The sequence below is a fragment of the Camelina sativa genome, chromosome 2 (assembly GCF_030686135.1).
Source record: "Camelina sativa cultivar CO46 ecotype springtype chromosome 2, ASM3068613v1".
NCBI classification, from domain to species: Eukaryota; Viridiplantae; Streptophyta; class Magnoliopsida; order Brassicales; family Brassicaceae; genus Camelina; species Camelina sativa.
In genome coordinates this window covers 30,198,804-30,211,247 of record NC_141881.1, presented here as the reverse complement: position 1 = coordinate 30,211,247, position 12,444 = coordinate 30,198,804, and the positions used below count along the sequence as shown (strand labels likewise).

Sequence of the window (12,444 nt, the reverse complement as noted above, 5' to 3'; positions counted from 1 at the left end):
AGTCTCCCAGCTTATAACGAGATCGGGCTCTCTACTCACTGTTGGATATGGGCTTTGCCCCCAACATTTAGGAAGGCCCAAGCAGAAGATTTCATGAAGATTTGGGCCTAAAGTCTTGGATTTAGCCCAACAGGCTGCAGGGGCAAAATCGTCATTTTACCAGGAGACAGAAGAAACCCTAGGTCAAGGTCTCACTATAAATACCTGACGTCATTGTCAGGAAAAGGGATCCGAAATTCTGGGCAATTAGGGAGAGAAAAGGCTTTTATTTTCGTATTAGCGTTTTATCTCTGTAACTGTCATTTTCCTGAGAACCCTTCTGTAAGATTCTTACGTTAAATAAAGGGCTAGTTCCGATTTATTCCCACAAATACTCGTATTATTTATACCGTTGATTTCATACATCAACAATTTGGCGCCCACCGTGGGACCATTGTTGGATATGGGTTTTGCCCCCAACACTTAGGAAGGCCCAAGTAGAAGATTTCATGAAGATTTGGGCCTAAAGTCTTGGATTTAGCCCAACAGGCCGCAGGGGCAAAATCGTCATTTTACCAGGAGACAGAAGAAACCCTAGGTCAAGGTCCCACTATAAATACCTGACGTCATTGTCAGGAAAAGGGATCCGAAATTCTGGGCAATTAGGGAGAGAAAAGGCTTTTATTTTCGTATTAGCGTTTTATCTCTGTAATTGTCATTTTCCTGAGAACCCTTCTGTAAGATTCTTACGTTAAATAAAGGGCCAGTTTTACGTTAAATAAAGAGCCAGTTCCGATTTATTCCCACAAATACTCGTATTATTTATACCGTTGATTTCATACATCAACACTCACTTTTCTTTTAGTATCGATCGTTTCTTGTTAATTTTGTTAATCGATCAATAGTATCATCAAGTTAACAACATTATTTGAAACTAAAGCAAAAAAAAAAAAGAAGCAAATGGGGATTTAGAATGACTGCAAGATATGAAGTCTATGCCGATCTATTTGGCTAAGTACATAAAGCCAGACTTCAAACCTCAAGTCGTCTCTGACCCATTGCTCCACAAGAATTCTTTATAAGAAGAATATTTCAAGTAAACTGTATGAATCTTCAAAAGAAGAAACTTTTCTATGTTTATAATCATTTGTGTAGCTGTAACAGAACAATCTGTTTGTATCTGAACATATGAATTGATATGCCAAAATCTCCTTTGCTCTGTCTGAGCTAACTTAGCACTGTTTCGATAATTCAAGTTAATTTTGGTATTCTTAAGTCTTGGAAACTCTCTCAGTGAGACTTATCAATGGATTTTGAGGGTTCCTCTGTACAATACAAAGACAGAGCTCTGATTGAAGATTGAATTTTTTGAAGGGGCAAATGTAGGAGATGATGATCTTGTGGTGTTGCTTTACCACTTAGAACATGCCTGCAAAAGAATCGCTTCTCTTGTCGCCTCTCCTTTCAACTTTTCACTCGGAAAGCTCTCTGTTAAATCCTCCTCTAGTGGGTCAGACCGAGATGCGCCTAAGCCGCTCGATATTGTCTCGGTCTGTATATCTCTTTACCCTTTCTTCCTTTGTCATGACTTCGTATATAAAGATCTTACAATTGTTGTTCTTCTGTTTTTGCAGAACGATATAGTCTTGTCCTCTCTTAGAAACTCTGGGAAAGTAGCAGTAATGGCTTCCGAAGAAGACGATAGTCCAACTTGGATCAAAGATGATGGTCCTTACGTTGTGGTTGTAGATCCTCTAGATGGATCACGTAACATTGATGCTTCTATACCCACTGGAACTATATTCGGAGTTTACAATCGCCTCCTTGAGCTTGATCATTTACCTGTTGAAGAGAAAGCTGAGCTCAATTCTTTGCAGAGAGGAAACAGGCTTGTTGCTTCCGGTTACGTACTCTACTCTTCAGCCACTATATTCTGCGTTACACTTGGCTCGGGAACACACGCCTTCACGCTAGATCACTCAACAGGGGAATTTGTCCTAACCCATCAAAACATCAAGATCCCTACTCGAGGTAAACAGCTTCTAACGGCACATGACTTCTACAAAATATGTATTGATCATTGACCATTTCTCCTTGTATCATCAACAACAGGACAAATCTACTCAGTGAACGATGCGAGGTACTTCGATTGGCCAGAAGGTTTAAGGAAAGTACATTGACACAGTGAGACAAGGCAAAGGTCAAAACCCGAAAAAATACTCGGCACGTTACATCTGTTCTCTAGTGGCTGATCTTCACAGGACTCTCTTATACGGTGGAGTTGCTATGAATCCAAGAGACCATCTTCGTTTAGTATATGAAGGAAACCCTTTGGCTTTTCTGGTAGAACAAGCTGGTGGCAAATCCTCTGATGGAAAAAGAGGGATACTTTCAATACAGCCAGTGAAGCTTCACCAGAGGTTGCCTCTGTTTCTTGGGAGCGTAGAGGATGTTGCTGAGCTTGAAAGCTATGGAAATGTGCAGCAGACTGTGAATCCTGGCTATGAAGTTTAAACGGTTCCTCTGTCACAGTCTCTATTAGATATATCTTGTTTATTATACATTTGGTATTAGGAAGGTTAGATCCTACCATATATCGAGGGTAGGAGATTTCAACGAGAGCACGTATTACATGGAAGGAGACACAGACCACCCTGTGTCTGAGACGGTGTTTGTGAAAACTGCATTCATTATATGTTTTGGAAGACATCATCCTCTAAATTGGTTAGATTTTGGTCTAAATGGTGCCGAGATTGTCTTCAACCCTTCAGCATAAACCCGGAGTCATAAGAAAAATAAATTGGAGACAAGACTGAAGAAGACTCATTAAATTATAACAGATGAGCCGGTTGGTGCTTGCTGCACCAACCTCCAAGAATATAATTGAAAGAAAAACTCAGATGATAACTAATAGTCTAACTTTGGTGCAGTTTGGGGTGGAATATAGTAAGGGGCAGGATAAGTGCCAAAATTAATAGACGGGTAGTAGTTGTGGAGATTGACTACTCCGCGGTAGTCTTGACCCAAGAAAAAGACGCAGTTTGGGTATTTCGGAGCCCGGAGACAGAAAGGTTCAGTATCGGAGAGGAATATGCTGAGATCTCCAATGTCGTTAGTGAACACCGCGTTTCCATCCTCGTCTATTTTGAATACCATGAAACGATGCGTTAGCATTCTCCCTTTTAAACGTATGCATCTCTTGGTGTACCATTTAACCAGAAAAGTTTCGCCAGTGGGTCTTGATTCCACCAAGTGTTCCCTCCTGAAACACGAATCCAACAACTCCCACTCTGACTGCACCAACTCAGGAAAATCTTGAAACCGCAACTTTTGAATCTTTGGGGTGTCTCCGTCTCCAAGATTCCATGATCCAATGTAAGTACCTCTTGAAGAAGGCATGGAGAACATGTCATCTCTTTTGGAGTACATGACATGTGAGTTGAAGAAGCTCGAGTCTGTGATTCTGATGTTGGTCCACTGAGAGTTTGTTCGTGCAGGCCTACATAGGCTGAGCTGAGGTCCCAAGAACTTGACAGCCACAACACAGTCCTCATCCTCAGGAGAAGAGGAGGACATGGCCACATTGGTTACAACTTGCGTTTGGCAATGAGGTAGAGTAACAAGAGGAGGCAGTGAAATGCGCTTTGGATCAATATCAGACGCACATGGGTTTAGATCATCTTGGAAACACACTACTCCATCCTTCAACGTAGCAAACCAACCATTTGATGCTCCGATCGTTCCCATTTCCTCGACCAGCTTCATAGGTACCTTCTTGTCCGTAAGAATAAACCCATCACTAGGATTCTTATAAATCTTGAGATTTCCGATATCCCCATCCCTCAAAGTAGATCCACAATGCTGAGCACCGGCGACGAAACATGGGAAGGTGGTTTGAGAAGAAGAAGTTGAGAAGGAGCGAGCGGTGAGGTTTCTCTGCGTAGTAAGTAATCACAAACATCAGAAGAAGGATCGGAGTACTATCGTCAGAGAACATTGGAGAGAGAAGAGAATAATTAAGAAGAGCTTACGAGTGCAAGGGTTCTGAGGGAGGAAAGCTTCGAGAGGCGGCTGAGAAGCAGAGACATGGCTCTTGGTAGGACTAGGACAAAACCGTAGCTAGCTAGTAGTTCTTGTTGGGGGATCGGATACGAAACGAGAGAAAGAGAAAAAAGGGAAAGAAATGATAGGGTCAATTACAATATAATCTTGTCCATTAATTGATACAGAGATATTGTCTTGTCCACCAAGTCTCCCAGCTTATAACGAGATCGGGCTCTCTAATCACTTTTCTTTTAGTATCGATCGTTTCTTGTTAATTTTGTTAATCGATCAATGTTATCATCAAGTTAACAACATTATTTGAAACCAAAGCAAAAAAAAACCTTAAAAGATAAAAGACTTATCGATAAAACTGTCATCAAGTGTTTTGCCGAAAAAAAATAATAAATAATATTTCTACCACACCGTCACAAGCTAACGGTAGTTGTTTTAGTTTTTAGACATGTTTAGAGTAAGATACGTGCTAGAGAATGGATTGAAATTCATTTTATTTATATTGTATTTTTTATATAAAATTAGATAAGGCTCATGTAATAACGCGAGTAAAAATTTAAAAAAATTATTGAGAACAATTAGATAGTAATATACATATTTTTAGATTTTATCTTGTAATATTTTAATATTGACTATGAATCTTTCATATTTCATTTTAATACTCTCTCAGTTCCATTATATAAGAGTTTTAAGGCTTTTTTTCTCTATTTTATTATATTTTCTCAAATTTCTATATACAAATTTTATTAATATAACAATTTATGACTATTTCAACTATATAGTATATTTTTGGGAAAATAATATATTTTCCTACAAAAAATATCACATCAACCTAGATATGGCTCAATCTTTAATCACGTGCTAGTTGTCCCCTGAAAATGTAAGTTCTCCATCTATCTCTCCCGTCCCCACATATTTGGATTTAATCGGTTTATGAACTAAATCCGAGAGAAAACCACTCAAACTGATACCAAACCAGTTATGTCAATTTATTGACTTTTTAATAATAGAAAAAAGACCCAAGTCCAAGTGCGTCCCTTTCTTCGTCTTCGTCATTCTTCTCCTTCCTACTAATCCTAGATTTTGTTTATTTGAAAAACAAAAATTATTAGTTTATGTCTCTCTTGAACTGTTATGATGAGTTTTGAATTTGTATCCTTAAAAGTTAATTCATGTCTCTCTTTAACGTTTGCTAAGAAAAAGAAGATCAAAGTGAGTTTTCGCAGAGATATTACAGTTCACAAAACAACAATCTAATCAGCCAGACCAAACATCTCGATTATTAAATTTGTTTTATGAACTCTTTCTATATTCATTCGATTATTTATCTCAAAATCAATTAAAAAAAAATATAAAACCCAGAAAAAAAATCAACACAAACCACAATAACAGATTTAGCGATGAATTCTCGATTTGGGTTTAATCAAAGTCGATGAAGCTCTGATTGTGAAGCAGATCAAAGCGTAGAGGTAGAAGAAGACAAAGAGATGAACCACTGCGAAATAGATCTATAGCCAGTTAGCCATCAATCAACATCACTGGTAACCATCATCGGAGAAAGCCAACCGAAGGAAATCATCATGTTTTTTTTCTTTTTTCTTTTAATTTGTTTTAATTAATTGAATTCGGTTTTAGGTTAGATCTGGTTTATTATTTTATTTAGTTGGTTCAGTAAATAGTAAACCGAGCAAAACCAATTTTTGTGGGTAATTAGGTGAAAACTATGTTTCAAAAGAGATATAGATCTTGAACTATGGAGTCAGAAAGACATAGATTGAAGAATATTTTCTCGGAGATATAGAGCGCGTGGTAATAGATTGAGCCTATCTTGCTTGATATGATACTTCTCTTGGAGAAATAGATCGTTTTCTCGTATATTTTCCTATTGGTTGAAATTTTATAAATGACATAATATTTTTTGTTTATTAATCTTTGTGTTTTTACCCAAAAATTCTTATAGAAAATAGAATACCATTTAAATATCTATACTATTTTAATAAAACATATCTTAAGTTTAATTATACATTTCATCTTAATGCATATAACTAAATATTTTATATCAAACACAATTAATAAATCATATGAAGTCTATATCTTAGTAAGAATTAAAAATACAAATAAATGTTTAACATAATTCGAAAAAAAAAACTGAATCAACATTATTTAAGATATATTTCTTATGTTGTTACCTCATAAGTACTAATTTTACCTCATGTTATAATCAATTTTAAATGAGTGAAATTTATAAAATAAAAAGATATAAAAAGATATAGAGACATCAAATAACTGAAAATTCATTCCTATATAACTATAATCTATTTCGAATTATCTTATTTTAACATATGCATTACAAAAATACATGTATTGAAATTATAAAATCAAACATAAAAAAATATTAAAGATATTCTTAAATGAATTTTAAAAATGATACATATTAATATTTGAAAAAAATTTAATCTAAAAATTTTATCGTTAGGCATTTAGTTTAGTAATTACATTTAACTATCTGTTTCATCAGAAAACCATAATTCACTTCTTCATGGATTAGAGTTAAAATTTAAATTAAAAAAATAATAATATGAGCATCATATGAGATAATATGTATATTGGTTAATATTTTAAATTTAACAATAAAAATAATCAGTAAAAAATCAGTTAACATCCATAAAAATTTTGGAAATCCAAAAATATCCTAAATATTATTCTTCTATATGTCATAATTTCATAAGTAATACTTTTGTCACTTTTCATTAATTAACCAAAAATTCATTCCTACAAACTCATTTTTCTAATTTTCTTTTTTCAGGTTTCTCATATTACTACATGAAATAAAATCTTTAAAATAAAACATGTAAAACTATACTAATACACATCAGGTATTGGAAATTTTTCTTTTTAAGTTCATTGTTCTTTTAAGGTTTTGTGTGCTTACTTAGAATAGAAATTTATATTATATTGGTAAGTACAATTTATATACTACTAAATTATGTTAAATAACTTATGTTATTTTTTTAAACTTTGTTATTCATTATTTATTGATTAATATACATGCTTAATTAATTTCATTTTTGCTTATACATGTTTTTATTGAGAACACATGTATAATATAATTAGCATACAATGAAATTTTTTTGTTAGTTTTCCTTTTTGATTTAGAAAAATAAAATTTTTAAAATATAAACATGTAAAATTCTGTAAATATAATTAGTTGTTCTAGTATGTTTAAAAAAAGGAAAAATTTGACACTTGTCATCATCTAATCAATATATTTGACACGTGTCACGATCTTTATTGAGAACACATGTATAATATAATTAGCATACAATGGAAAATATATTGATTTTGTTAGTTTTCTTTTTTGATTTAGAAAAAATAAATTTTTAAAAATATAAACATGTAAAATTATGTAAATATAATTAGTTGTTCTACTACGTTTAGGAAAAGGAAAAATTTGACACTTGTCATCATCTAATCAATATATTTGACACGTGTCACGATCTTGTTAATGAGTAATTTTAACATCAGACTTTATATAATAAGATGTAATTTATGTTATTGTTTTTAAAAGTTTTTTTGGATAAAACATTATATAATTAAATCATATGCTAAATATGAATGCTTGAAAAAAAACACATTTTTTGTAAGTTTTATATTGTTAATCATGTTAGAGAAGTACCTGTGCTATAACATTGGTTAAATTTATTTCGTAGTCTATCTTGTAACCCAATATTTAAATTGTAATCAATCAATCTATCAATTTCTTAATTTGTAATATTGTGTTTAAAGATCTTTGGAAACAATATGATATAGGACTAAAATCTTCCAAAAATACAGTTTGGAATATCCATGATTTTATTTGTCACCATTAATATATCAATTATCAATTTGGAATATCCCTAATATTTAGGTGTAACCATTAATATTAATGTATAACCTATTTGTAACCATTTGTAACCATTTATTAAAAATATAAAATTTACAAAAATTATGTTGTGTAATTCCCTTTTATTAAAAAAGATGATACAATTACAAGTAGTAATTAAGAATTGTCATGAATGATCCTCCTTTGAAAACATACGTAACTCTCAAAGGATACGAGAATGGAGGGCACAAGTCGACTCTCTTAATATTCTTTAATCCACGCCTTGTTTAAGATGAAAAGGATAATGAATGAATCACCGTCGTCCTCCGCCGTTTCCGCTTTCACATCCGCCGTTTCCTCATTGGCATCGTTATTCATCCAACACTTTTCTTTGGTTATATTCTTTTTTGTCAAGCTTGAGTATTAAAATTCATCTTCTTGTTATTAACTTATATCTTTTCAGATCAGTTTGATAGTGAATGCATGTAAGTGGAGCTAGAATCATATTTAGATATAAGGTAATCTCAAGGTCTTTTGTTGCTTGTTACTTGTTAGTACACTATTACTTGTTAATACCATTGATCGATTAACAAAATTAACAAGAAACGATCGATAGTGATATCAAAATTAACAAAATTAACTCATATACACACCGCCCTTGCTCTTGTCTCTCGAGTCCCATAAATCAGTGGCCACTTCGCACTTTCAAGTATGTAGAGGTTTCAGGTTCGATTTTCGGCTAAAAATATATTTTTAACAAAAAAAAAAAAAAAAAAAAAAAGGCAAAGCGATAGTGATGTCTTCACCCTCGTGGGCGGACCCAGCAAAAATAATTGATGGTGGCAGATTACTGCAAGGTGGTATCGAACCATCAACCTTGAGCATATTTTACTTTATTCTCAAACCATTTTACTACTTAGCCTTTTGTACATAGTGTAAATTCTTTTGATATTTCAATTTTATTGGTGGCAACTGCCACCACAAACCATAACGTAGGTCCGCCTCTTACCCATCTTCATAAGAGACAAACTCTTGAGAAACGGAAGGCTGCAAAAAAACATCCGAAAAAAGGCAATTTGCGGGCGTTAAGTCCTCTAATGTTTCACATGTGTATAAGCTACTCGGCAAATTGACTGGTGGCCCTGGCCGGATTATAACTAAGAGCCCAATTACTAGGCCTACCAATTACCATTAGCCTAGTTAGGTCTTATCGCCTCGGCGTTTTCAAAATGGTAGGATGGATTTTATTAGGGAAAAAATAATTTGCCAAATATTTTGACAGTTACTTCCAAATTGTAGATTTTCTTTTTCCCACACTTTCGAAATTATAATTTCTGTAACTTTTCTTTTCAAACCAATTGAAAATTTTATAGTTAAATTCTAAATAAAATTCAGTTTCTAATTCGAAATTAGAAATATTGATAGCTAATTAACTGAAAAAAAATGATACGATTAAAAAAAGGAAACAATGATGATATTTCACACATATATTATACTTTTCCATTTTCTATTAGAAAAGTCGAGTTACTTCGTACCTTGACTGAAGATTCCTAAAGGGGGCTGTAAACTGTAATTGTATAAAATATTATTAACAAAGCAACTGAAATAAATAAAATCATACGATTAAAATAAAAAACGATAAAGAGCTCTAATAATAAATTCTTTTTTTTTCTTTTTTTTTTCGCTAATTTTGTGAGAGTGGCTAAAACGCAGAGTATCGTATCGTATAATTCAGTCTTTTATTTATTTCCATAGTCAACTTCATCTAATTTGAATTTTGAAAGCCTCCGGACAAACAACATCGCAACCTACTACACCGGTGGTATGTATTCCGGCAATTCCTCTCGCTTTACACATATCTCTCTTCCCGTTATCTGAGATCTAGATCTGTGCGTTTTTCATGTAGAAAACGCCGAGATTCTTAACCAAACCATCGGCGATGTCTTTACTACTCCGCGTACTACACCGGTGGTAAAGATCTGGCGATTTCTCACTCTTTTTTTCACGTTAGGTCTTATCAGCCTCAGACGTTTTCAAAATAGCGGGATGAATTTTATTCGGGAGAGAATAATCTATATATACATTTTTGAAGTACATTTTGGGTTCTACCCTTTTATTTGTACTTATTTACAAAGTCAATATGGAAATAGAAATTATGAGATATTTAACCACACATTTTATTGTGTATTGAAGATATTCCATTTCTAAATCCTTTGCAAACAAATAAAACACAACAATTTGATTCTTATTTTGTTTTCCAAAACCTGTGAGCTTTGATTTTTAACGTAAGAAGAATTTCAATTCACATTTATTTAAATATTATAATTAATATATATAAATTTAATAAAATTTTAAAATATTATGAATGTGTAAAATTAAAAAACTATATAATATGGTTATACAGTAGATGAGTTATAAAGAGGACATGTTGGAATTAATAAAATATCATTAAACTTGTGTTAACACGGGTTAAATCCTCATTTTATTATTTGTCAACACTGTTAATATTAGAATATTTGACATATAAAAATTAAGTTGATTTAACTAAGATTGTGTAAAATAATTAAATCATTAGGAAAAATGTGACTTAATCATAGCATATAAATGACTTACTATGTATTTAGATCCCTTATTTTTTTGTTATAATAATCTATATTAACATTTTTGAAGTACATTTTATGTTATGCCCTTTTAGTTATAGTTATTTTAAAAATATTATTTACAATCTTAATCCTTAGAAAATTTTCCAAAATAACGATAACATCATATTTTGTTTACTTAATATTTTATATTCCATTCATAACACAATACTGCAATCAATATTTTATGGAAACAGAAACAATAATATATTAATGACACTTTCTATTATTTTTTGAATTTTTTGCTTCTATTCTATGGAAACAGAAAACTATAATATTTTATGGAAACAGAAACTATAATATATCACGTGACGGGTTATATAGCAGGACGGATTTGAGTTGATATAAATATAAATTAAAATATTATTAATTCTGTGTTCATCATGTTATTATTTTATTAACACCATCAATATTAGAAGATTTAAAATTTTAATTAAATTAATAAAATTACGATTATGTAAAAAAATATATCATGCAATATACCACGAATTAACTCTAGAATTAACAATCTAAATACAATTATACGATCTCAAACACTAAACAAAAATCAACAAACAATTATAACTTAAAATTTAAAAGTTTTAGTTTAATAAAAAATGGTTTCGCGGTGTACCGCGGGTAAAAATCTAGTTTGCTAAATATTTTGACAGTCACTTCCAAATTGTAGATTTTCCTTTTCCCACACTTTCGAAATTATAGTTTCCTTAACTTTTCTTTCCAAACCAATTGAAAATTTAAAGTTAAATTTTAAATAAATCCAGTTTCTTATTGGAAATTAGAAATATTGATAGCTATTAACTGGAAAAAAATATAGGATAAAAAAAGAAAACAAAGATGATATTTTCACACATATATAATATATTATACCTTTCCATTTTCTTTTAGAAATGAAATATTGTTAACAAAGCAACTGAAAAGAATAAAATCATACGTATTAAAAAAAGAAATGATAAAAAGCTCTAAAATAAATTCTCAATTAAAATTTAAAATCGTGACATGCAATTGTTTATGTCTTTTTTCGCTACTTTTGTGTGTGGCCTAAACTATAATAGATTACACATAGTTTAGTCAATATAGTTTAGGTATATCATAGTTTAGTATGTGAATTATAAAGAAGCAACTTACACAAAATATGTACCTGAACTATGCTCATTAGGTACATATTCATAGTTTAGGCCTACTTTTATTTGTGGCCTAAACTATAATAAAATTAAACTTTTTTTCCTATTTTGTGGAAGCTCCATATTTCGTACGGTAACCATCTCATTCATTCTTGATAATTAAAGATTATGAATCTAGCATCTAGATTAGTCACTGAATAGTAATTGAATAGCTAAGATTCTGTAACAAGTCATGACTTACGATACCATATTAGTGATTGAATAGTTAGGATTTCGTAACAATGATTAGTTAAGCTCTCATATAATTGCTCAGATTATGTCCCTTGACAGCATACTGTACACACATACATGCATTTTTAGTGAACAATGGGATCATTGTCATATCGAGAGAGAGAGATAGAGAGAGAGAAGAGAGTATGGATTACGTTAGGGTGAAAAGGCGTCAAGGGACAAGCTTTCTGGAGGAAGTGAACTCGAAAATGTATTAATGTATATTGGTATCTTTTAAGGTTTTTTTTTTTGCTTTGGTTTCAAATAATGTTGTTAACTTGATGATAACATTGATCGATTAACAAAATTAACAAGAAACGATCGATACTAAAAGAAAAGTGATTAGAGAGCCCGATCTCGTTATAAGCTGGGAGACTTGGTGGACAAGACATAATCTCTGTATCAATTAATGGACAAGATTATATTGTAATTGACCCTATCATTTCTTTCCCTTTTTTCTCTTTCTCTCGTTTCGTATCCGATCCCCCAACAAGAACTACTAGCTAGCTACGGTTTT

At 31.9% G+C, this 12,444-nt stretch overlaps 1 protein-coding gene and 1 pseudogene across 2 annotated transcripts; one reads left to right on the top strand and one right to left on the bottom strand.

The window, feature by feature from the left end:
• The first annotated feature begins 965 nt into the window (after window positions 1-965).
• LOC104757410 (fructose-1,6-bisphosphatase, chloroplastic-like) lies at window positions 966-2,510 on the top strand (annotated as a pseudogene). Its single transcript, XR_015570283.1, has 4 exons — window positions 966-1,025; window positions 1,338-1,529; window positions 1,614-2,010; window positions 2,092-2,510. The product of XR_015570283.1 is annotated as a fructose-1,6-bisphosphatase, chloroplastic-like (transcript).
• A 376-nt stretch (window positions 2,511-2,886) lies between these two features.
• LOC147949344 (uncharacterized) lies at window positions 2,887-4,067 on the bottom strand. Its single transcript, XM_087470790.1, has 2 exons — window positions 4,011-4,067; window positions 2,887-3,915 (listed from the first exon to the last, which is right to left on the bottom strand). Exons 1-2 carry the CDS (start codon window positions 4,065-4,067, stop codon window positions 2,887-2,889), a joined length of 1,086 nt encoding a protein of 361 aa, XP_087326916.1.
• Between the last annotated feature and the right edge of the window lie 8,377 nt (window positions 4,068-12,444).

Excerpts from the sequence above, each read along its gene's own strand:
- LOC147949344 (XM_087470790.1), bottom strand. The coding sequence starts at position 4,067 with ATGTCTCTGCTTCTCAGCCGCCTCTCGAAGCTTTCCTCCCTCAGAACC. Across the intron at positions 3,916-4,010 it reads CCCTCAGAACCCTTGCACTC|AGAAACCTCACCGCTCGCTC; the intron begins GTAAGCTCTTCT and ends CTTACTACGCAG.